The sequence below is a fragment of the Neoarthrinium moseri genome (assembly GCF_022829205.1).
Source record: "Neoarthrinium moseri strain CBS 164.80 chromosome Unknown scaffold73_Wmoseri_CBS_16480, whole genome shotgun sequence".
Lineage (NCBI taxonomy): Eukaryota > Fungi > Ascomycota > Sordariomycetes > Amphisphaeriales > Apiosporaceae > Neoarthrinium > Neoarthrinium moseri.
The window spans coordinates 10,991-35,067 of record NW_026055187.1 but is presented as its reverse complement, the minus strand read 5'-3'; the positions used below and the strand labels follow the sequence as shown (position 1 = coordinate 35,067).

At 54.1% G+C, this 24,077-nt stretch overlaps 9 protein-coding genes across 9 annotated transcripts; 5 read left to right on the top strand and 4 right to left on the bottom strand.

Annotated features, from left to right (window-relative positions):
• Positions 1–52: 52 nt before the first annotated feature.
• Positions 53–2,092, top strand: JN550_011748 (uncharacterized protein; the record flags this gene model as incomplete). The annotated part of the gene is made up of 1 exon (XM_049310148.1): positions 53–2,092. The coding sequence occupies one exon, from the start codon at positions 53–55 to the stop codon at positions 2,090–2,092; it is 2,040 nt and encodes a 679-aa protein (XP_049166247.1).
• A 485-nt stretch (positions 2,093–2,577) lies between these two features.
• JN550_011747 (uncharacterized protein) lies at positions 2,578–3,389 on the bottom strand (the record flags this gene model as incomplete). Its single annotated transcript, XM_049310146.1, has 3 exons — positions 2,578–2,881; positions 2,959–3,174; positions 3,313–3,389. The coding sequence occupies 3 exons, from the start codon at positions 3,387–3,389 to the stop codon at positions 2,578–2,580; spliced, it is 597 nt and encodes a 198-aa protein (XP_049166246.1).
• A 1,112-nt stretch (positions 3,390–4,501) lies between these two features.
• JN550_011746 (uncharacterized protein) lies at positions 4,502–4,783 on the top strand (the record flags this gene model as incomplete). The annotated part of the gene is made up of 1 exon (XM_049310145.1): positions 4,502–4,783. The coding sequence occupies one exon, from the start codon at positions 4,502–4,504 to the stop codon at positions 4,781–4,783; it is 282 nt and encodes a 93-aa protein (XP_049166245.1).
• Positions 4,784–7,065: 2,282 nt separating this feature from the next.
• On the bottom strand, positions 7,066–8,300 carry JN550_011745 (uncharacterized protein; the record flags this gene model as incomplete). Its single annotated transcript, XM_049310144.1, has 2 exons — positions 7,066–7,940; positions 8,033–8,300. 2 exons carry the CDS (start codon positions 8,298–8,300, stop codon positions 7,066–7,068), a joined length of 1,143 nt encoding a protein of 380 aa, XP_049166244.1.
• A 653-nt stretch (positions 8,301–8,953) lies between these two features.
• Positions 8,954–10,344, top strand: JN550_011744 (uncharacterized protein; the record flags this gene model as incomplete). The annotated part of the gene is made up of 5 exons (XM_049310143.1): positions 8,954–9,087; positions 9,152–9,165; positions 9,234–9,296; positions 9,355–9,842; positions 9,910–10,344. The coding sequence occupies 5 exons, from the start codon at positions 8,954–8,956 to the stop codon at positions 10,342–10,344; spliced, it is 1,134 nt and encodes a 377-aa protein (XP_049166243.1).
• A 315-nt stretch (positions 10,345–10,659) lies between these two features.
• Positions 10,660–12,014, bottom strand: JN550_011743 (uncharacterized protein; the record flags this gene model as incomplete). Its single annotated transcript, XM_049310142.1, has 7 exons — positions 10,660–10,874; positions 10,959–11,030; positions 11,131–11,248; positions 11,318–11,434; positions 11,476–11,544; positions 11,756–11,927; positions 11,989–12,014. 7 exons carry the CDS (start codon positions 12,012–12,014, stop codon positions 10,660–10,662), a joined length of 789 nt encoding a protein of 262 aa, XP_049166242.1.
• Positions 12,015–13,093: 1,079 nt separating this feature from the next.
• On the bottom strand, positions 13,094–14,897 carry JN550_011742 (uncharacterized protein; the record flags this gene model as incomplete). The annotated part of the gene is made up of 5 exons (XM_049310141.1): positions 13,094–13,195; positions 13,246–13,479; positions 13,551–14,323; positions 14,396–14,743; positions 14,813–14,897. 5 exons carry the CDS (start codon positions 14,895–14,897, stop codon positions 13,094–13,096), a joined length of 1,542 nt encoding a protein of 513 aa, XP_049166241.1.
• Positions 14,898–16,238: 1,341 nt separating this feature from the next.
• JN550_011741 (uncharacterized protein) lies at positions 16,239–17,111 on the top strand (the record flags this gene model as incomplete). Its single annotated transcript, XM_049310140.1, has 1 exon — positions 16,239–17,111. One exon carries the CDS (start codon positions 16,239–16,241, stop codon positions 17,109–17,111), a length of 873 nt encoding a protein of 290 aa, XP_049166240.1.
• Positions 17,112–20,514: 3,403 nt separating this feature from the next.
• Positions 20,515–22,577, top strand: JN550_011740 (uncharacterized protein; the record flags this gene model as incomplete). The annotated part of the gene is made up of 5 exons (XM_049310139.1): positions 20,515–20,770; positions 20,836–21,503; positions 21,570–21,683; positions 21,734–22,333; positions 22,392–22,577. The coding sequence occupies 5 exons, from the start codon at positions 20,515–20,517 to the stop codon at positions 22,575–22,577; spliced, it is 1,824 nt and encodes a 607-aa protein (XP_049166239.1).
• Positions 22,578–24,077: the final 1,500 nt, after the last annotated feature.

Sequence of the window (24,077 nt, the reverse complement as noted above, 5' to 3'; positions counted from 1 at the left end):
GGCCTTGCCAACTTTCATGCAAAGCATCTCTAGGCAGAGGATTTGAGCAAGGATGTACGATTCGGAGAGTGACGATGAGTTTCCCAACCTGCAGGTGGTCGCCAGGCGTGCGAGGCAGCAAAAGGCTCCCGAGAAGGCCGACGCCAGTGCGGCCGACAAGGAGAATAAACCGGCCAGGGCATTGAAGCCAAAAGCAGTCGCGACGGGAGCGGCCAGCGTGCCGGCTTCGCTTTCGAGCGGCACGCCACTGAGGCGTCGGAAGTTGGGCTACTCGCAGAACTTGGACGACTCCCTTTTCCAGAAGTGGAACGAAGACACAGAAACACCGAAGCCGAGAGCATCACGTGTTCGGAGCAGGGAAGTCAGGCGAACCACTCTGGGGATCTCACAGGGGCCATCCGACGAAGCCGAAAGTCGTATACTGGAGTCCGACGACGACGAAGATGACGATGTATTTGTGCGAAGGAGACAACCAGCGCGGGCATCCATTCGGAACCCAAGAAAGGTCACTCCAGAGTTACAGCAGAAGACAGAACCTGATATTTCGATAACAGAAGAAGGTGGCGAAACGACGATAGAGGAGACCGTGGAGGTTTCTCATCTCATTGCAGACGACGACAATGGCAAGGACTCCAGTAGTGATGACACATCTGAGTTTGTCACGGCTTTGTCTTTGGACTCAGACTCAGACTCAGACGCAGATTTCGACTCACCTTCAGATTTCGACCCAGTACCGAAGCCACGGAGAGCAAGGGGAAACCCCAAGAGTCAACCGCTAGGCGCCGTGCGTCTTTCTCCGCCGCAGAACTCTACAAAAAAGGAGAAGGATACCACCAAGGCAAAACCTACGCCTGCGCCAAGCTATCGAGCTGCTACGCCGGAACAGATGTTGGACACGCCCCAGACACCCGAAGGCAAATCCAGGAAAGCCGCGCTGAAAGGGGGCAGCCTTGAGGACGCGTTCGACAAGCTGCAGATCTATGCTGAGGAGCTGGATGATTCACCCGATGCCAAACAGAAGCCCCAGCTGGAGCCCATGACTCCCAGGAAAACACTGCAGGCGTCACCATTAAAGGCCCCCAAAATCCCCCCATCGCCCTGGAAGCCTGAACAGAAGGAGTTCTGGGATACCGAAGTCCAGAACGAATGGTTCGACCGGCATTCTCCCCCAAAACGAAGCCCCAGGAAACTGGTCCTGGAGGGACCGGACAAGAAGGAGATGCTGAAGAAGAAGTACGGCACGAGCCCCGAGAAGCGCGATGCCAAGAAGGCGTTTGAGCAGGCCAAGGAGAGCCTCGCACAGGACTTCCTGCGCGAGCTCGACGAAAGCCTCACGTCGGGCGAACTCTCTAAGCTCACAGCGCTCACGGGTGGAGTGCGTATCGTGTGGAGCACCACACTCAAGTCCACGGCCGGCCGCGCGCACTGGAAGTGCAAAGAGGTGACGAAGACGACGCAGCAGGCCGACGGGACCCTGAAGTCGGTCAAGGAGCGTCGGCACGAGGCCAAGATCGAGCTGGCCTCCAAGGTCCTGTCCAACGAGGACCAGCTGCTCAACACGGTGGCCCACGAGTTCTGCCATCTGGCGGTCTACATGGTGGACGGCAAGACCAAGGTGGCGCACGGGGCCGAGTTCAAGGCTTGGGGGCGGAGGTGCATGAAGGCGTTCGGCGACCGGGGCATCGAGGTGACGACCAAGCACAGCTACGAGATCGACCACAAGTACATGTGGCGGTGCGCCGAGTGCGCCAACGAGTACGGCCGGCACTCGCGAAGCATCAACCCGGCCAAGCACAAGTGCGGCCGGTGCCGCGGTCTGCTGGAGCAGGTCAAGCCCGTGCCGAGGGCGGCCGGCAAGGGCAAGAGTGCGTACCAGGAGTTCGTGAGCAAGGAGATGAAGGTATTAAAGGCCGAGGGCAGGGCGCTGACATTCAAGGAGATGATGGCGCAGGTATCCACCAGATGGAAAGCCCAACAGGCCGAGAAACAGGGATCTCAGGACACCCTAAATAAGAAGGAACTCCAAGGCCTCGAGGATGAGTTTGAGGAGCTGGCCGTGGTGGACCTCGAAGCGGAGTTGGGCGACAGCTAATAGGGCTTTTATTCCCACCAGCAGCCATTCGTTCGTTGTACGATGTATTTCAGGGGCTTGTACATTCTCCATGCATAGACTCGAGGGCGTAATTACTAGGGCTTTGATACAGCATTGTTGCATTTGAACAAGCATATCCTCTTTTGTTTGACAAGATAGAGGTGGTCGTTTGTGGCCCCGATCCGACCAGGGTGTAGCCGAACCAATTTCCGAGTGCCTGGCTGCAGGTGAATACTAACAACACCCAGTGGAAGGGGAAGTGATTCTCTCCATTGTGCCGCAAATACAATTCGTCGGCTCCTAGCTGTGATAGTGTGAAACTTATTCTGGCAAGACCATTCCGTGACCCAAGAAATACTCATTTAATTCATGATCATCCGCCGCAAGATAGCAACGCAACTCCCTCTACCCAGATCTACGCTCTCCGCTTGCACATGGTGCGCCCTTCGTGGGAAACCAGCCCAGCCGAGTGTCGTTGGTGTCATCTATATCTCCGCGAAGAGGCCCCAATCCTTGACCTTGAAGGTCTCCCAGATCTTGGCCGCGTAGTCGACGGCGTCCCCGATGAGCTTGCCCTGCTTGCCCAGCTCCAAGTCAATGTCCTCCTCGTTGTACTCGCCCTTGATGTGTGGGACGTTGATGGTGATCAGGATGTCGGTCAGCTCGCGCTCCAGGCGCACCAGCGTCATGATGAGGGCCGTGAAGTCGGGGGCCGAGGAGCGCTCGCGCTGTTCGGGGTTGGGCTTGGGCGCCTGTGTCGCGATCAGGGTGTATGCGGGGATGTCCTCGCTGCGGAAGAGATCCGAGTTAGCAAACACTCACCCCTGTCTCTGCGCATCGACGTGGTGGGAACGGAATGGACGTACTCGAGTCGCGAGAATAGTGTGGGCGTGGTGTTCCAGACTTTGGTCCGGTCGATATCGTCTCCGACGACATCCTCCAGATGGGTCGTCAGGGCGCGGCCGTCGATCTCGGGCCCGCTGCCCTTGCCGCCCACGCGCTCGGTGATGTCAAAGACGATGCTGGTGAAGCCGTCCTTGTCGATGTAGACCTCCTGGTTGTCGGGGACCTCGCGTAGCAGGCTGTGATCACTTCATGTCAGTCGCGCGGTGCCAGCCCAGCATGCATGCGGCCGCGCGCAGAGGGAAAAAGAGCCCAGAGGCTGTTGGGTCCGCGCGGCGCGTCGCATGGGTTCATTCACTCAGCGAGTCTCTCCGTACCTGACGTCGGCAAAGGTGGTGGGCAGGTCGCAGATGAGAGCCCCGCCGTATAGAGGGGTACTTTTGAAGGCCGCCATCTGCGCTGGGCGTGATCCTGAGTCGGGGCGGTCGGTTGCGAGGACTCGGTGTGTTGTTGCTATGCAAGCCCGTCGCAAAGCAGCACACACGAACTGGTTATGGATGATATACTAGTTACAAGGCGTTGCGCGCGCGTTGGTTGGGAGCTGGTTGTACAGTTGGAACTGGCGCCTTGTCAGGTTCCCCCAAACCTGGAATGTTCAGGCGCAGAGCTGTTGTGCCCACTGACTGACTAACGAGAATGACGCAGTTTAGCGTCAGCTGCACTCCAGGGGTCCAAGTCCCAGCCCAGTCCAGATCCAAGTTCAAGTCCAACTTGGACTGCCAAGCATGCAGCAAAACAGCAGTCAACTTGGGCAACGGCAGGCGCCCAGTTGTCGGACATCGGTACCATACTACCTAGGTCCCCTGCTGAAATACTGTCTTAAAATAACATAATAATAGGGCCCCCCAAAACTGGGAGTACTTACATGCCAAGTACCCAGGTAGAGACTGTCAGGATTGAACTACCGTAGTTACTCAGGCAACGAACAGGCCATCAAGGCGCGGGGACTAATTTAGAAGAAAAATTAAAAGCAGGCTTTCCTAACCATTGGACCAAGTTGCCAGGATTGTCGCCGGCAACAAAAAGCATATGTTCTGCGAACGCAGTAAGGTTGTTCCAAAGATTGTGAGAATGGAGTAAGTTGGGCTGCACTCTGTCATATCTGGTAAAAGGCAAGAGATGAATCAGGTATATGCGGTCCCACTCCACGTCTTGCTCGGTCTTTATTTTGAATCATAACGTCTTCTCCTTCTTCCTGCGGGGCCTACCCAGGTACCCAATCAAAGACTGCCCGCATTGGATTTACCCTGAGTTTTCCCACGGAGCTCTCTTGAATGGGGTCAGGCTGACTAGCATACATGAAAGAAAACCTTGGCACCTTGATAGGTGGTAGCTGGCACCACCAATCGCAAAACTCCCTCCTTTCTCATCAATCTTATATTGTCAAGTGATTCTCGTTTTCACTTTGCATACCACATCATTCGTCACAGGAACCTCTCAAGGTGTCACTTTCATTCATCACCACCAAGGACCAACAAAACCGTTTATTCAGACGTTGTACGCAATATGTCAGGCAAAAACAGCGTGCCGTCGGACTTTGCGTCCTACTACCTCCAGCAAGCCACCAAGGAACTGGCCGAGGACCTTGATAAGGTCCGTGGCGCAGACGACTTTAAAGGCGACGCCCTGCCACTGCTCATCAAAGCACTGCAGCAGGGTACTGCACTCTTCTCGCCTGCGGATCAGCAGCGCATCGTGGAGGCTGGCAAGAAGCAGACCACGCCTAACGCGGACGACGATACGAGCAGTAGTGGCAGCAGCAGCACCGGTAGCGATGAGGAGCAATGAAGCAAGCTATTCATTCGTCTATTTTTAAAGCATTCCAGGACAGCGAGCTACGACTGATGGTGAATGGCCGCTTCACACATATTGCCCACGCCAAGTTGCACGAAGCGATAGCGATCCTTCGCTATCCTTCTTTGCCGCCGTTCGCGAAGAACGGCAAGAAATGAAAGATTGCCATTTCTGCGAAGAAGGAGTGATGTTCAAAAACTCCCCAGATGCACGTGGTATCCAGAAGTTGGTCGAGTAAAGGCCTCAACCTCAACTAGCAAACGAGGTCTTAGCCGACGCTTCAGGGCCCCTCGTATCATTCATGCACACAGAAGTGGGGAGGAAAGGAAAAGAGGGAATCCAGAAGGAACAGACCGCGCAACGGCTTTCTTACATCCACGGATAAAGGCGAGGAGAGGAGGTTTTGTCTTTGGGATGACCAAGCCTGTTGCCAACGATCATGAAACCTACTGAAAGACGAGAGCAGTTTTCTTTGTCCGTGGGATGATAATAGATCATATGCCAGCTTGATAACCACAAAACAGGGGCTATTATCGCTCATGCTACATGGCCAATATAACCGCACCTAGGCATCCCCCATACCCGGATAAGGGACTGGGACATTCCGGCTCAAGAACAGCACGCTTCTGACTGCATTGAATCGACTCGAGCACGAGAGTCTGTCGTACCTTTGCACCAGTGAAACCGCTAAAGCCAGAGTGGTATCTTCGACGTCTTATTTAACTAGCCATTGCGCATGCTAGGACCACGAGCCAACTAGCACGGGATAGCCGGTGGAGTGAACCCACAGTCAGATTACCATGCTATGGGAAGAACGATCTTACAGTTGGAAAACACACATAGTAATACGATCATGAAGACAGACAATACACGGTGCGAGTAAATTATGCCTTGGTAATAACGATTGCATAGCACAGGTGATCAGGGTATGAAGCATAGAGAACAGGTTTATATGATAGTTGTTAATCTGTATTGCCCAGTTGATTAATGTGCTCATTGCCCTTGTATCTCACAATATTCGAATAATTCTTACGATGGTTAATCCGCCCACGACTCTCGCGTGTTTTCTGTTATCCTAACATGTTATGCATAAGAGAATAAGGGAACACCATTATCATGATCCTCGCACTCTCTGGGTGCAGTAAATGCCTAACCCAACATACCACTATAGCAAGCACAACACGGCAAAAGGGAACTACCACTGTTGTAGACATCCTCACCGCAGAAAGGACTACTGCATAGGCATTCACCCAGAGGCGATGATCTTTAGTGCACGACGAAAAAAATGAAATTGGAACAAAAATGATTTACAAAAACATACAACACCGGGTATTCGCTGGTGGTCACCCACCCAACTACTAATCCAGCGATTGCCAGTTTATCTATGGGAGAGCGGACGGGATCCCGAGTTCTCTAGCATCTATGGTCGTATGTGCTAGGTAGTCTGTTTGTTGAGGCTGATATAGGCTATCATGGCTCTGCTCGACATTCTACTGACTGCAATGTCTATAGTAGAATGCCGAAGTCGGGCCTGGCTACTTGCGTAACCGTCGATTCCACGGTAAGCAGTAGCATAGGATGTATAAGGATACCGCCCTTATCTCACCGGTCTCCCGGGGTTGTCATTGTCATAGTCGTAGCTGAGGTGGTTAATGTTCAAGGACAGCATTATATGGCCTAGCCTAGTTGCCATGAATGTTTGAAACCCGTGTGTATCTCGGTCTCATTCACCCCTTGGAGACGATATGTAGCTGGCTAGGCTCTATCTGGTGGCTGACTCCACGGGTTGCCCGCACTTGTTCTGCTTCATGTGGTCGCTGATTATATTGTAACATCGACGATTGTCTATCATGGAAAAGCGCATATCTTGTGCTCATGTAGTGGCTTGGCCTTACAATGCTGAATTGTAGGATTTGTCGCAAGTTGAACGGGCGTGGCAGTCAGTTGTTGCCATTTCCGATAATAAGAGGCACGCCACAGCCCACCTGGTCACTGCCGACTCGACAACCTAACGACTGGGAATACTGATTTCTGGCACATTGCCGTTACTCGCTCGTTATACCATTGGCACCATGGCGATCCGAGACAGGGAAAATGACGGGCTATGCTCTGTGCATTATGCTCTCCCATCCCCACGTCTGGGGGGATGCTCGTCTATGGTATCTTATGTTACAGACCCAATTCAGACCAGACTCCGTTTTAGCCACAAGTCCATGCCTGCTCATCAATCACGGCGCCCTTTCCATCATCATACAAAATTAAGCAAAAACGTCCGCTCACGGAGCCCAGATGTCTTGTCCCGTGGCCTCGATCCAGTTGCCCAGCTTATTGACGTTCTCACCCCACTCGCCCAGCCTCGCGCCCAGGCTGGCGACCTGGGTCATGTCGAGCACGCGCGGCTGCACCCAAGTGAAGTTGACCAGCTTGTCCACCTCGTCGATCGTCCCCCTGACCAGGCCCAGACTCAAGGCCTTCATGACCAAGTGCTCAATCTCATTCATGCGGACCTTGGTGTCGGCGCTGATGGCGTCAAAGGTCATGGCGCGCTGGTGGGGTGGCCGGCGGAACACGGCCTCGGTCAGAGCGGCCAGGTAGATCTTTTGCCTAATCTCGGTCTCGTGCTCGGCCAGGAGCTCGTTGGAGGAGATGTGGCCGGACAGGGTGTCGTAGGCGGCCAGGTCGCCGCGGTTGAAGGCAAGAAGCAGGTTGCGCAGCCACTCGGCGTCGCCGCTGAGGGCGGCCAGGATGGGATGTTGTAGCAGCTCGCCAAAGTTGTAGATGGAGTCCGAGACCAAGGCGGCGATGCCGAGCTCGTAGGCCCTGTTCTTCCTCTCGGCGGGCGACAGGGTGCTGAGGTCTATGCAGGCGAGGTAGAGCAGAGCGTTGCGGTAGTAGGAGGCGTAGTCCTGGACCGAGTTGTAGTACATGGCGTTGGTGCGGTAGAAGGCGGCGTGGACCTTTGTCTCGACGCTGTCGAAGGTGTCGAGGATCTTCTCGGCACTGTCGAGGTCTTTGCGGGCGCCATCCTCATCGTCAACCTTTAGCTTCATCAGGCCGACGGCTATCGTGGCGTAGACGAAGGCGTCTTGTGAGGTCTCGCTGTCGACCTTTTTGGCGAGGTCCTGGAGGAAGGACAGCCGTTCCTGGTCATCTGAGCGACAGGAGAGGCACGAAATCAGCATACGAGTCCCCCAGCGACAGTACAGACATGGTACAGAGATTCTAGGGCATGGGTGTGCGTACCTCTACACGCCGAGGCGGCCTTGAGGCCCAGGTCGACAAGCTTGAGCTGGTTGATCTTGTCGGCGAACTTGAGGATAAAGACCTTGTAGAACTGCAGGCGCTGCTTCTGGCTGGCGGGGTTCTCGAAGAACTCGACGAGGGCGTCGGTCAGCTGGTGCCATAGCTTGCGCTCCCACAGGTTCTCGAACTGGATGATGAGGCCCTGGAGCTCCTCGGGTGCCTCGTCCCGTTGGTCGGCGAGGAAGTCGGAGATGGTGTCGACATTCATGATGCCGCAGGGGTGGGGGAAAGAGCGTATCGCCTTCTGTCGTCGGGGGATGCGAGGTGTAAGAAGAAAGCAGGAGCCGGGCGGAGGAGCGAAGACGTGCCGGGGTTTCGGTCGTCGGAGGCTTGGGGAGCTTGTTGGGATGGAGGGATGGTGGTGGTGGTGGTGGTGATATGGTTTGGAGTAGGTGGTTGCTAGGCCCGGGGGGACTGCTGTACCTTAGCTGACCTCACCTCTACCTAACTACTGTAGCTCCGGGCGTCCATGCCACTATCGGCCGCCTGTAGACGCGGCTGGAGTGCAGCCTGGCGGGCGGCGTTTGCGTCGGGCTCACCCGCTAAAGCTGTAGCTAAGCCTCACTGCATCCTGCCTGGCCCCAGCCTCACTGGCTAACAGACAGCCCAGCCAAGCCAGGCCAAGGTACACAGGCACTGTCGGGTGTGTGGCTGGAGCAGCCGGGCTGGAAATCAGTGGGCGGTGATTGGCGGGCCGGCGGTGGGCTGGCAGCCCGCAAGCCCCGAATTCGTTCGCTGGGGAGCTCAACCACCACCCACCCCATCACCAAGCTCGCGTCCAATCCATCGCCAGTGCATCGCCAGTGCAATTGCGAATTGGGAAGGCAGCTGTCCTCTCTTGCACCCCACGATACAGCAAGGATGGCTTCCTTTCCGGCCGCCGTGCGGTCCTCCCGGAAGCTCGCCCTCAACCTCACCCTCGTCCCCCGACGGGCCATCTCCGACATCACCATCACCCGCACCGGCAAGCCCATTCTGCGGACCACCGGCGGACGGTACGTCTCTCTGCACCTCTCCCGCCCGTCCAATTCCACGTGTGCTGACCACTTCTCCATCCAGGCACTCTCTCGGAGGTGATTGCACACCCCAAACCCACCCCGAAACCGCCGCACCCTTTGCTAACCAACCCGCCTTGCTCCAGGTCACACCGCGACCGTATTTGGCGCAACCGGCCAATTGGGTCGCTACATTGTCAACAGACTAGGTAGGAGAACTCGCTCCTCGCAAGTCGCAGAGGAATTGACTGACCCGGTGCCGCACAGCCCGCCAGGGATGCCAGGTCGTGATCCCGTACCGAGAGGAGATGGCCAAGCGCCACCTCAAGGTGACGGGTGATCTGGGCCGCGTCCACTTCCTCGAGTACGATCTGTACAACACCGAGTCCATCGAGGCCAGCGTCAGGCACTCGGACGTCGTCTACAACCTGATCGGCCGCAACTACCCCACCAAGAACTACAGCCTCGAGGACGTCCACGTCCACGGCACCGAGCGCATCTGCGAGGCCGTCGCCAAGTACGACGTCGACCGCTACATCCATGTCTCGTCCTACAACGCCAACCCCAACTCCGAGTCTGAGTTCTTTGCCACTAAAGGCCGCGGAGAGCAGGTCGCCCGTGCCATCTTCCCCGAGACCACCATTGTCCGCCCCGCTCCCGTCTTCGGCTTCGAGGACAACCTGCTGATCAAGCTCGCTGGTGTCACCAACCTGTTCACCTCCAACAACATGCAGGAGAGGTACTCGCCAGTACACGTAGGTCTCCTAACGCTCTCTGGATTGTCTCCCCGGCGCACCCAGAAAACTAACCCCGAGTACATAGTCGATCGATGTTGGTAAGGCCCTCGAGCTCATGCTATACGACGACACCACGGCGGGTCAGACATATGAGCTGTACGGTCCCAATGAGTACTCAACCGAGGAGATCGCCGAGATGGTAGACCGTGAGATCTTCAAGAAGCGCAGGCACCTCAACGTCCCAAGGCCGCTCCTCAAGCCCGTCGCCGCCCTCCTCAACAAGGTTCTCTGGTGGCCTATCCTGTCTGCTGAGGACATCGACAGGGAGTTCATCGACCAGGAGATCGATGCGACCGCCAAGACTTTCAAGGACCTTGGCATCACCCCCGGCGACATCAAGGACTTCACATACCACTACCTTCAGGGATACCGAAGCTCGTCATTTTACGACCTCCCCCCGGCGACGGAGAAGGAGAGGAGGGAAGACAGGAAGTACATCCACGTCACGGATGAGTTGTAGAGTAGTCTTCACTGAGTGGGTTGTTAGAGAGGAGAGAAAACTCGTGTGCACTGTACATATACACCTAGACCAGAGTTTCCTTGCTTCAATACCAGTGAAATAGTGGACCAGGACGAAAAACGAACAACAGTTTTTTATTTTTACATGGGAGAATCCGCGACACAAGCAATTCTGATTAGTCTGCACAAGGGAAAAGGGGCATTAGCTTTCTTCTTGGGCAAAGTCAGCGGCAATGCCAGAGTCTATGTCTAACCATTCTGTCTAGCTATTCTATCAAACTGACTGGCCTGGATCCAGCCAACTAACCAATCGAGCCTAGCTTTCTTTCCACTTCCACGCGTCGTCTACAAAGTTGGCATAGCAGTAGAACTCGTTCTTCAGCCCCATGTGCACGACATCGAACGTCGTCGTCCGCAGCCCAAAGTTCTTGTACAGCTTGAGGACCAGGCTCTCCATCCTCTCGCCCGTCACCAGGATGGCCCGCATGTCTTCTGTGTTCGGCTTGCTCAGCCAGCGCGCCGTGAGTGCCACTGATGCATTTGACAGCCTTCGTTAGCAGAAGAAATGGCAACGCATTTCGGCTAGTCAGTGGGGAGTCGGGGGATGGAACTCACTCTTGGTCTGGCAGTCTGGGTTCAGGAACGGAGGGTCGATGATGATGCAGTCCACGCTGCCTTTGAGTGTGTCTGCACCGCGCTCGTCAGTCCATCATCGATTACACGCTCGACCAAGGCCGTGAGGAGAGAATTGATAAGGGTAAATACAAGAGCCAAAGGGGAGTCTTACCAGGCAATTTGGCGGGCTGGTTGTAGTCGTAGAACACGAATTCCGGGAAGACGGAGAAGCGCTGATCGTGCTCCAGGAGGATGAGCTTCGGCTTGGGAGAGGCCTCCTCGGTCTCGTTCTGGCTCCGATTAGAAACTCTCGAAACTTCACAGAGAAGCTTTGAACAGGACGCAGTCTAGGTACTCACCAAAAGGTTCTTGAGCGCAACAAACACACTTGGCGCCGACACGACTGCAATCGTTGTGTCCTCGGCTGCGCCCTTGAGCAGCTGGCCCGCCAACAGTCTCGCCGTCTCGTCTGAATACTGCGATTAGGTCGATTAGTACCTTGTCTCCCCTTACTTACGTCCTCCGCATATATACCCCCTGGGTCCTCGACCGTGCTGGCGCGGCCCCTGTGGTATTGGGCCAAGCACTATAGTTCGAGGCGAGCGTCCGTGATTGTCGCTCTGTTCTACTCATCCCCAGGCTAACACATTTGATTACTCAGGATCGCTCAAGCAAGCGATTGACCAGCAGCGAGGTCGTACCATGCCCGCTACTGGACGGAATGTAGAGTATAAGCCCGAATTGGGTCGGAAAGGGGAATAAAGTAAGAAAATAAAAGGAAAACAGTTCCTACTTACCCAGAACTGACTCTCCTGCCAGTCCTCCCGGAATGCCGCCATACTCAGCGGCGCCTGCTTGCTGTCCGGGTCCTCCCCGGCGTCGGCCTTGAGCTGCTCAAACTTCTCCGTGTGCACATCGCGCTCCGAGTAGAACTCCTTGAGCGCATCGAGGGCGTGCGAGGAGAGGGTGCTGCCGAGGGTTTAGCGTGCCGTCAAGTGAAGCGCAGGGTAGGGACGCGAGTTTAGCTTACATTGGTTCGTCAATGAAGTCGCCCATTTTTATTATTTTCCCCTATGAAAGAAACGGAAATGCCAGTTTGACCTGCGTTTGCTGCCTGCACGTCTATAGGACCAGCCCTCGGAAAGTGAGTGAAATGAAACAACGTAGGTTGTTGGTTCCTTATCCATGTGAAGTCGTGGAGCGTCAGATCCTTGGGCTGGGGCTAACTGCCAAGGAACGGGTTACAAATTTTTAGTGAGCCGTCAGACTTGTTTTGCCTTATTTTTCCTCCCCTTGTCTCTGGTGGAGACAGTATACTAGTCAGTTACTAATTGCCAAGCCCACCTGCCCGAAACCTAGCATTGCAAAGGACATCCCCAGTTGAGGATCACCGGAGTACACTCGCGAGTCATGTGAGATGCGGATTGCTCTACTGACTGGATGCTGGGACGACCGGGTTGAAATCCTCCTTGCATTGTGTAACTGTCCAAGGTGACGCACGCGTGCCATGAACAATCCGGTGTGTGGTAGCTGAGTTTGGTATTGTACCGCAAAGTGTAAGCGAAAAGGAAGAGTTGGTGGTATTTCTCTGTAGTAACAATCCAGATACGTATATGACCGTCTTGAAACTCACTCACTCTGTAACTTGACAATCCTAGGCAATCCATTGACTTACACTAGGCAAGTCCCTACTAATCACCAACAAAAACTGGTCACAAGCAATGAAAGTAAGACGACTAAGCAGTCTACCGAAGTGTGCCAACATGGCATTTGCCATTCCATACACATGTGGCTATGATCTGTTCCCATGAGTATTGTCCGTCTTTGCTGATGGCAGAACCTTCGTCTTGTAGTGCAGTTCCAGCCATCCGTCCAGCCACAATCTTGGTATAGGACATTGGTGGGTATATATAAAGTGGTTTGGGCCCTTCCTCGTGGGCGAGGTTGCCGTTCCAAGGGCAAGGCAGCAAGTAGAAGGAGTACAAATGACTAACGCCTGAGCATTTATACATGATTGCTCTGATGCTTTTTTTCTTCTAAACCAAAAACCAGGCTATGCATTTTCGTCAACCATCCCTGAGAGTTTCCCTGTTGGCAGCCCTTGTGGCCTGTCATCTACATCATCCGGCCGGCGCTTAGGCTAGTGAGCGGATGATGTAGAACAGCAGATACGGTTTCGAATTCAGTACTTCTGATTTCGTCGCCAACTCTACACGGTGGTCGTTGAAAGCGAACCACTAGGATTGTCAGCAACAGGGTCCGCGAACCTGGGAGCGACTAGACTTACTTGTTCGCCAACTCGACAATACGTCGTATAATGGCCTGTGTCTATCTCACCGACGTGGACCACAACACTTAGTAAATCATACGTACACGACCGCGCCAGCTCCTGGCTTTCTCTGGCGTCTGCAGATCTGCCGCGCGATGTGTATGGAGTCATGTTGAGAGTCAAAGGGAACTGCACAGGAGTGTCGATCTTGGACGCTGATTTGTCCCTGCTTCCTTGTTTGAACTCGAACCTCTGCCATATTCAGTCAGTTGCCGGCCGTGTCCAGGCGGTGACGAGGATGGATGGATGGCTGTGGAACTCACCTTCAGTTGTATCGATAGTGTGTTCGGCAGAAGCTTGATGCTATTATCGCGGCGTGCCTGCTGCATCGAATCACAGTTCCGACATCGATACTCGCACTTATCCGACTTGATATATTCCTCGTCGAGACATTCCAGCAGTGTCAGGGGGGTGTTTCTAGCCTTCTTGCCCCGTTTCTGGGCCAAACTGTCAACTCCCAGACTCAGGTCCAGAAACGACTCCACCGCGATAGTAACGCCGCCACAAGACTGGCATGTCGTCTGTCTCTGAAGCTTGCCGTAGAACGTTTGGTGTATAATGCAGTTGCAGCTGTGCTCGCTACCCGTCTCGGGTCTTTTGCCATCGCCGTTCCGCTCGTGCAGCTCTTCAGCGAGGAACTGGAAGAACTCATGAGCGTCTTGCTCTTTGGTGGTCACAAGGTTTTCAAATGCTTTCTTTTCGCTGATCCAGAAACCGGACAATATGTTGGCTGCTGTATAGCCATTAGTCGTTTCCAGAGCGTAGAAGTCTTGAAACATATTGTCCATGGCGCAGCTGAGACAATGTGACACTTCACAGTCGCCCTCTTGGTGGCCATCGCTGAGGTAGAAGTTTCTGAGGAGCGGGTTGTGCAGAAAACTCTGCAAGACTACGTTCTGGTAACAGGTGGCACCGGCGTTGTAGATGCCCCGGAGGCCATCTGCTCTGCACGACGCCGTCGTGGTGTTTGAGGATATGTATCGTGGGTCATCCTTGACCGGATCAGCGAACAGTTCCTCGTGCTTCCGTTTGCGACCTGTAGGTTTGTCAGTTCAAGGCTCAACTCGTTCTATGGCACACCACGCGGCGGCTCAAGCCAGAAAAGTACCTGAAAAAGAGCCGGTGCCTATCTTTCTCACTCTCAGCTCCTCGAGTGTGGGATCCCAAACGAAGTCCTCGCAAAATTGGCAATACAGCGAACCACTGCGGGAGTCGACGTAGAACCGATGGCTCTTCTTCTGGCCGTGCTTGGGGCGTTCCTCCTCGGGGACAATGGTGGAGCACTGCAGACACAGCCAGTTGGACGTCAAGGAGGTGGCGATAGCACCGTCGGGGCTCTTGGTGGTCTGCGGCACAATAGCAGTATTGTCGAAGATGACCCTCAGCAACATCTTGTAGTACTGGATGGAGCTCTGCACGACCTCGGGACCGTTTGAGAGAAGAAGCTGTACGTGTTCTGTAGGCGACGTATTAGTCCATCAAGTCCCGGCGGGTGGAGCCTCCTGGAGGGAGCATGTCTACTAACCGCAGCCGAACAGAGGCGTGCCCGGAGCAGGAGACTTGATCTTGGCATTCCGGGGGGAAGCCGGTGTCGTAGGCCGGGCACTCATGTTGCGATGCGACCGACGTGCGCCTCTGTTCCTTCAAGTTGTGGTGGTGGTGGTCGTGTTAGTAGTAGTGATGGGCCGGGCCGAGGGAGGTTCGGTCGCGAAGCAGAGAGGCCGAGACGGCGGGAGACGGGAGGCCGAATGACTGGAGGCAGGTGCCGGCGGGTGGGCAATCGTGCAGGAAGGTGGCAACTTGCAGTGTTTCTTGGCGACGAATTGGACCCCGTGGACAATGCAGAGGTCGGATCGGGTGCTGGGCGAGTCTAGATGGCGTGTTGGACGCTGCGCGATGGGAATGCAGGCGGTGCGTTCGGTCCGGGGAGGCAGAGCGGCCGTATCGCTGGAGGCGCGGCTGGCGGGTAGGTAGTGAGGATATCGTGAGGACTAACTTTGGGACGCAATCGGAGCTCTGTAGCGCAGCTGTTGGTCAGCAATTCCGCGCGACAAAGCGTCGGTTCGGGGCAGCGCTGGGCAACTCCTGGTCCGACTTACAAGTCTGCAAGATCAGCCTCGTCTGGGAGCACAATCATGCCAAACACCGCTGGGGTCTCGGATCGTAATCATCAAGCTGTTCGGTCGCGAAGAGGCTCAAGAGCTGCAGCAAGGTGCTGGAAAATGCTTATCAGCACCTGATCCAGCGCCTTATCCGGGGCCGCTAGCGACTGGTTTCAGGGGTTCATCCCAGCCAGCAGCGGCTCCAGCCCCCGATTCCCGCCCGCCCACCACCTAAGTGTACGGTACTGTAATCTGTAGGCCTACCTATATGTAGGTACCCAAGTACCTAGGTAGGTACTGTCACGGGTATCTGTTCGACCCCCTTCCCCTTATCACCTGGGCCTCCAGCTACTACCGGTACAGTAAGGCAGGCAGCTACTCAGGATGAATAAGTGACGCCATCTGGCGAGCAACTGGGGCCGCTTCTCATTGGCAACGAGCACCGATATCTCCATGTCGTGATCCCCCAAGAACCTCGGCATCTTGCCTCCTCCGCCCTCGCCGTTTCGATGCACCTGCATATTCTCAGGAAATATACATACATGCATAATCGTGAGGCCCTTTTCCCGTTTATCTACACGCTCAGGGCCTCTGCATCGATAGTCCGGCGATAACTCTGACGACAGAACACTTGCTGATTGACTATATGCCGCGATAACCAGACATTGCTCCATCACATGACGTTTCTGTAAATGCAGCTACCCCATCACCGGGGAAACCGCCCATCCTAGATAAACTCATTGCCCCAGCCGAGGCACTTGACGTCCAAGGAGGTCTTTCCGCCCCCTTGCGATACATAGCTCGTATGGTATGACGGTTTTGCGAACACTGGCCACAAGCGTCAACAAGATGGCAGCCCAGCTGGTGTCTCTGCCCGAAGTCGAGAGACTGAGTCCGGCCTGCATCCGCATTCTCGGAGGGAACCCCAGCAAGTTCACATTGCAAGGCACAAACACCTACCTCGTTGGCACAGGACCCAAGAGGTTGCTCATTGATACCGGAGAAGGGAAGCCTTCCTGGATCGCAGCACTCAAGCGCACGTTGGCCGAGGAGAAGGCGTCGGTTCACAGCACGCTTCTGACGCATTGGCATCATGACCATATAGATGGCGTCCGCGACCTACTGACCCACAGCCCCGACACCAAGGTCTACAAGTGCGACCCTCATCCGGGCTGGGCAGACATTGAGGATGGGCAGACATTTGAGGTGGAAGGCGCGACATTGACAGCCGTGCACACGCCGGGGCACGCGGTAGACCACATGGTGTTTGTCTTACGCGAGGAGAACGCCCTGTTCACGGGCGACAATGTCTTGGGACAGGGTACAGCAGTGTTTGAAGACCTCGCAACTTACCTTGAAAGCCTCGAGAAGATGGGCAAGCTTGCGTCCGGGCGAGGCTACCCCGGCCATGGACCCGTTCTTCCGGACGCGCCGGCAAAGATCTCGGAATATATAGCTCACAGACGTGAGCGGGAGCAACAAGTTTTACAGACGTTGGGCTCGACCAATGCATCAGCGACATCAACGTCGAGCAGCTCGGGACGGACCGACTCGTGGACCCCGATGGAACTGGTCAAGGTGATATATCGAGATTACCCGGAGAGCCTCCACCAGCCAGCCGTAGGCGGTATTATACAGATTCTGCAGAAGCTGAAGGCCGAAGATAAGATTTCATTGGAACGGGGCGACACCTGGCGTCTGAAGGATCGTTCAAGCCTCTGATCTAGTCCTCGAACGTCAAACTGGCAGGTAGTGTCAGCTCTCCCGCCTGGTTAGACGATCATTTGTCTCCGCCAGAGATTCTTCCAAGGCTGGCAGAGCGTATATAGCCAGTTGTAGTCGGATCGAAGCGTCGTGGCATTCTGCTCTTGCTGGTCAGAAACGCAATGTGGTCTTATTATCTATGCAGGCCCACGAGAGTTTTGGTTACGCTACAACAGCAGTATCATCTAATTACGTAGAGTATCTGAGGGAGCAGCAGCCTTCGGAGTACTCTATGATGAACCAGTCTTCATCCAGACGTGTCTTGGTAAGTAAGCAGACCAATCGCCAGGCCGTCTCCAGGAACTTGGGATGAGCCTTGAGCAGCGTGTAGCAAAACGACCGCCCCGCTTGCCTCCGTACTTAGTTAGCAATCGAGAAGTATGGCAATCTCTATTTTGTTGCTTGATCTGTAGTTCATCAAGCTGGTCCAACTCTGTTGCGCCCCGGCTTACCTGGCTCCTCTAGGTGGCCACTTGGCCTGTCACCGACACTTACTGCTCCCGAGGGCGCTATGGCTGATACCTCCGTCTGACCCGATCTCTACCGAGTGATGCTGTCAACTGGGAGCTCAAATGGAGTATCCTAGTCACGTAAGTGCAGTAGCGCGCAATGTTAGGTTGTCTCTATTGAGTGGAGTCTCGAAGAAACCCCTTATGACGTGAATGAATCTCTGAGCAATGGGAACACTACCACTAGGAATTGTGTAGATCGGGACTTCCACCACTGCTTACACACCACCTCCACCGTCAAAAATGTTGGCTACCTAGCTTGGGGTCTGGCCTCGTAAACAAAAGAGCCCGGGCCGAGAGCATCAGCTTACGCGGGTACCTGGAACTTCCTCATCCATTCTCACCCAGCCTTCAGCCAGAACAGAGAATGCCGTCTTCAAAGCTGAGACGAGTCGTGGAGGGAGGCCAAAGTTTTGTTCGGAATGGACGGCGATTTTGCTTGCCAAGAGATGCTTACCTACTGTATATGATCTGACTGTCAAGTGATTCCTAAAAATTAGAGGGCGGGTGGGGCCATGGCGGACTCCGACAGACGCCGTATTATTCAACCTCTTCCTCCGTTAAACCCCGTAGCCCGAGCGGACAACTCGGAAGCAGAAATTGATGGACTAAGCCGACTATAGTTTGGCCAGTCATCTGACCGACAGTTGCTACCCGAAACTGGCGCTGCAAGTTGTGTATCATCTGATACCGTTGCATGTGTGTCGCCCAGCCTATCGACATCAAGTGCGTGTTATTGCCGGATGCTCCGCGCCCGGGGTTTGTTGGTCGTCGCTGCAAGTCAGCTCCCAGCTGCCATCTCACGGCCAGGCATCTGCAATAAAAGACACGCCTTAAGAGGCGGCAGCGGTGCATATGATAGCTACATAGGTCCATTTTGGCAGGATCTTCAATCACCACTCAGCGTGCAGGTCTGTGAAGCATGGTGGGGGTTTCGTCGAGGAGTCATCAGAGCGACCGAAGCGAGGGAGGGTGGCTGGCGCGTTGGATCCTCACAGACCTCTTTCCCCTCCCATGGCTAAACTACAAAGAAACATGAGGCCATCTCGAATGACCACACGGTCGACTGATGCTGCTCCCCACGGAGCCACCGGCGTGTTTCACCGTCTCCCTTCGACCCATACCTCTGGGAGGCACGGAGTACAAACCCATGGCCAGGACGCATTCTGGATCCCCAGAAAAAGCCCCTTCTGATCCTAGGCGATGTCTTGGAAATAGTAATGCTGTGAAGTCCAAGATGCAAGCCAAGTGACTGTACATGGGAGACTGTAGATGGCGCAGTCAGCCGGCACTTGGCACAGGGCTACGCTACTGCCCGCGTCCTGCATAAGCATCCCTGTTCCATGCCTCGACTCCGTGTCGGGCTGTTCTTTGTACAACGCAACCAGGCTACCAGGTTGGAAATTTGGAGGATTAATAATTCGACACCATCTTGTCCCTCACCGCAGCGGCGGCTCGGCTGGAAAGCAGAAGAAATGTGCTGTGATTGGCGGCCAAGGAGCAGATCGAGCTTACGCCCTTCCTACGTTAGTGGTGCCGCAGGTAATCTTGGTGTTTTGTGACTGCCAACAAACGCCAGGAAAATTTCCAAGATGGTGTGAATTCCATCACGTCCTTGGCACCGGAAAACGGCAAGAAGTCCCAAAGACCGGGTTTCGGAGGTCGCGGGCCCCATAAGAGGAGATGACTAGAGGTACCTCCGGTAGCATAGTGAAGCTTACATGGAAATCCACCCCATATACTCTACTCTACTCTACTTTTGGGAGAAGGACAGGAAGCATGGTTCCGTTCCCGTCAAACCCAGAAAAATCGACCAATGCTCGCGTTTCGGGGTTACAATGTCTCATACATCCTAGCCTCCGAAGGGGAATGGTCACAACCTACGATGCACAAAGTGTGTCCGGGTGTGGAGCTCGGATGCAACGAGTTTTTCTCTAGTAGCATCGTAGTACACTTGGAGGCCGGGGCGGGGCTCTTGATTGCACGAACAGGTCGACGCCAAGCCTTGTGGTGGTCCGCCATTGGATGTCATGCTCAAGGCCGAGCTGCACGAGCAAGGCTCCAAGGCGAGAGAGGTGCCAGGTGGGCCGAATGACGCTGTCTCCAAAGCGACATGGGCCGCGGCGCCTCTTACATACACCAGCAAGTTAACTCGTACCCGGTACAGAGAGCTATCCAGTCGGGGTCCCACAGCGCATTCCCTTGCCTTACCGCCAGTGTGTTTCGCCGTGTCTGCACAAAAACAAAGTAACAAAAAGTTTCGGAAGCCTCGGATCTGGCTCTACTCGATGCCACTGGGCACCATTCCTCAAGGATCGAGGCGCCAACAGCGAATCCCGACTACGTAGCGGAACCCAGTGGAAGCCGCTCGGAGCGTGGGTGGTCTGACTAACAGCGCCGATACCATCGATACCATCGATCGCTGTTGCTCGCGGTACCCGGAACTGCCCAGGATGTAATAATAAATATCTACGCAGTCCAGCATGTTTCCTTCCCACCAAGACGCCGTCTGTAATATTTCCCCTCCGCTTGGCCTCTCGGCGTCTTTGTAACAAATAATAACGGCCATATATATATATTAAGTTACCCGTCTTGCCTTCGTAGTGACAGCTCCGTCCCCAAACGTTTCCTCGCTCCCGCCTCGCCTGGCTCCGCTACACCCCCGGGCACGCATTGACCAGAGCTCCCAGCGCGCGCGCGCAGATTTCGACGTAGCTTGTCCGGACTGTGTTTTTGCGCCAACATCAGTCGCAGTCCTGTGCAGCTGAAATAAAGTATATAAGCCGGGCCCGTATTCCGACTTGGTTCACCGCAACGGCCCTGCCAGCCGCTTGTGAGAATATCATACCACCATGAGGTCGGCTACTAGGTCGGCGTTGACGCTCCTGGCCGCCGTCGTGGTGCTTGGCAGCCTCCCGGCTGCCCTTGCGCATGGGGATGAACATGAGTCCATGAATATGGACGGAGACATGGCCATGGGTACCGAGGAGCCCAAGCCAGATGCTGGTTCTTATCCTCCAACTTACTTCACACACCCTGAGCATCGGGGCACCATTTACGCACATATCGCTTTGATGGTACTCGGCTGGGTGTTCATGCTGCCCACAGGTACGGAAAACCCTGGCGTTCCAGTGACAACTCGCTTGAGGGAGAGACTTACATTCGACGTATAGGTGTGATGCTATCGTTGGCAAAGTCACGTTACACGCTGGTGGTCCAGTTTGTGTTCCTGGCTACCAATGCGCTGGCCGTTCTCCTGGGTATCACCTACAACGCCAACACCCCAGACTTGTACCCAAATAACGCTCATCACAAGATTGGCTGGATCGCCACGTGGGTTGTGTCCGCCCAGGTCTTCATCAGTCTCGTTGGCCGCGTGGCAGGAGTTATTACGCGAAAGCAGTCGCAGCAGCAGCACAGCAAGGTGGAAGGCCAGGCTTTTATTCCCATGTCGATGGAAAACATGGCCGAGCATCAGCGAATGACGGATGCTACGTATATGCCCAAGTACCGGCATTCCAACGACAGTGGTCAAGGCACCGAACCGAACACTGAATCCTTGAGAAGCAACTCGCTCTCGGCATCTGGTCAACAATCACCAGATCCGCTGGAGGACCGACGGATGGACTATGATGAGGACGATGAGGATCTCGAGTTTAAGGCTGCTGAGCTGAGCCCACCCAAATCGCAGGCGAGCTCATTCATCGCCAAGATAGCTGGCTTGGTCTCTAGTCGAGTCTGGAAAGTCCTCATATTTGGCTACAATGCCGTCGACAGAACGATTCTCATTCTAGGATATATCACTCTAGCCACAGGTGTTATTACTTGGGCTCGTTTCTTCGTAAGTACAAGACTATTGCATTTTCACATCCGCTGAAATGATTCGGCAACTGACCACCTGGAACAGGAGGGACACGCAGTCTTCAGTGGTCTCGCTCACTGGATCAAAGGCAGCGTCTTCTTCTGGTACGGCATCTTGACGCTCGGACGGTGGTCTGGAAGCTTTGGTGATCTTGGCTGGGTATGTATTGAGCGACCCGCGTGTGATCAACATTTATATGCTTACAACAGGACAAGGCATGGAACGTGAGGCCTAAGCAGTCTTCAAAGCGGTGGAGGCCTTCGGCTGAATTTGTTGAAGGCGCTCTGATCTTCATCTACGGCTCAACCAATATCTTCCTGGAGCATCTCGGCAACGCCGATATTGGCAACACTGAATTTAGCGCTCAGGACCTGGAACATCTCTCTATTACCGTCCTGTTCATCGGAGGCGGCCTGTTGGCCATGCTTATCGAGTCTACAAACATTCGAGACCTTTTGAACACAACTGTTTCCGAGGCTGCGCTCTCGCATGCCGACCATACATACAACGACGAAGAACGGGATGCTCTTCAGCCACCCAAGCAGTATGAGTTCTCGATCAACCCCATTCCCGCGTTGGTCATTCTGCTCCTGGGAATCATGATGAGCTCTCATACCCAGCAATCCATGATTTCAAGCATGGTCCACAAGCAATGGGGCAATCTGCTCACCGGTGCTTCTTTCGCTCGTGGCTTCACCTATGTGCTGCTCTATCTTCGCCCGCCTCGTTCCGTCATGCCGTCCCGCCCTCCCACGGAGCTGCTCACTTCGTTCGGACTCATAGCAGGTGGCATTATATTTTGCGCAAGCGTAAGTGCACACATGATCTCAACAGCAGTGAAATGGCATATGTCTAACAATGATGCAGAGCTCGGACACCATCGATGGCATGGTTCACTACGACCTGGACGCAATGTTTTTCTACACGGTAACAATGGGTTTCGTCGGCCTCTTGATGGCCTGGGTTGTGCTCGTTCTGGCCCTGAAGGGCTGGGCAGTGCGCAAGGAAACTGGCAGTCAACGAGGCGCCTGGCATGCATCGGCACGAGTTTAAACGATTGGATCGCATCGCATTTTTTTGGGAGGAACTGGATACCCAAGGAGGGATTGGTCAACCGATCTCTGGTTTTTCTGGCGCATTGATGGGGTGGCTGGAAATACCCCATTACTAAACTTTTAGATTCTGGACTTTCTTTCTGTCCTGTGATACCCAAGAGACTTTTTGACGAACACGGTGGACGGGAGGACTGGTTGCAAGGGGACGGCTCACGATTATTAGACTAATGAACTCATGGAGAATGAATATTAATATGAGATACCTTTCTAAGTTTCTCTTTTTGGCACGATTCGCCAGGCTACTCGGCAATTGAAGTCCACAGTGTGACTTGGGAAGATCGCGATTCACATATTTGCTACTAGAAAGGGGAATATAATTATTGATATCCTGATCCTCGCAGTGTAATAAGTAGCCCTTGTAAGTTACATGGGTTCGAGGCAAAGTGCCTACCCGTATGATAAGACTGCCAGCAGTTCCATCTCAATTGTAAATATAACTACACCCCATTCGACAGCATAAACACGTGTGCATGTAGGTCGGTCCCGCTGTCCTTACACGTGCCTGGTCGAAGACTCAATGTTCCAGTGTTAAAATCCCATCAGGTGCCCATCAGCCTTATACAGCCACGATAACCAGGCCTATATTTGGCTGCTATTTCCCCAAGCGAAGCAACGGCTATTCGGTTTGAGGGTATAATTTGTGCTCTATGCTACTGTGTAGATGCGCCGTCGAGTTTTCTCAGGCAATCTAGTACTCTGTACTCAGCTGTCTCAGTCAGCTGAACCCCTGCCACTCTTTCGTTAGTGGAATCTCTCCCTGATTCGTGTTCCCAGACTTTCGAACCACTAGCTAGGCAAACCTTCACATGAAAGACCCAATGGTAGCTTCTGATTCGTCTGGTGGGTACGCCAAGAAGAGGGGCTGCAGGAAGAGTACATGATGGTCATTAAGTGGCCCCAACCCCAACAAATCACAACCAACACGGCTTGTGACGCACAGTTGGCATGTTGCCAGAGTGGTTAATGGGTGAGACTTGAATTCGCAGTGGCAAATTCAGCCATCTCATGGCTTCGGTCGCGTAGGGTAAGCTTCATAACAATCACCGTTATACTCGCACGTCACTAACAAGCATCAGTTCAAATCCTGCACATGTCGATATTTTTTTCTTCTTTTTTCTTTTTCAGCCTGTCATCTCCATGAGATGGGCAGGATTTATCTTCACTCTCTTTAATTTTTATTTATTTTTATTTTTAATATTTTTATACACATTTGAGTAATCTCCAGAAGTGTTTCCTTAGATATGGTCCAAACACTGCTTATAGTCTGGCGACCGTTCACTTTCCTTCTGCACAGGGTATTAGCGACATCTAACGCGTGGGAAACAGGAGCCTACTGTATGTCCGGATGGCATTCAGGATAGTAGATAGATATGTGATACGTTTTGGTAGAGGGGTAATGCACATGTTAGCCGGCAGATAGCTAAGGAGATAAGCCAGT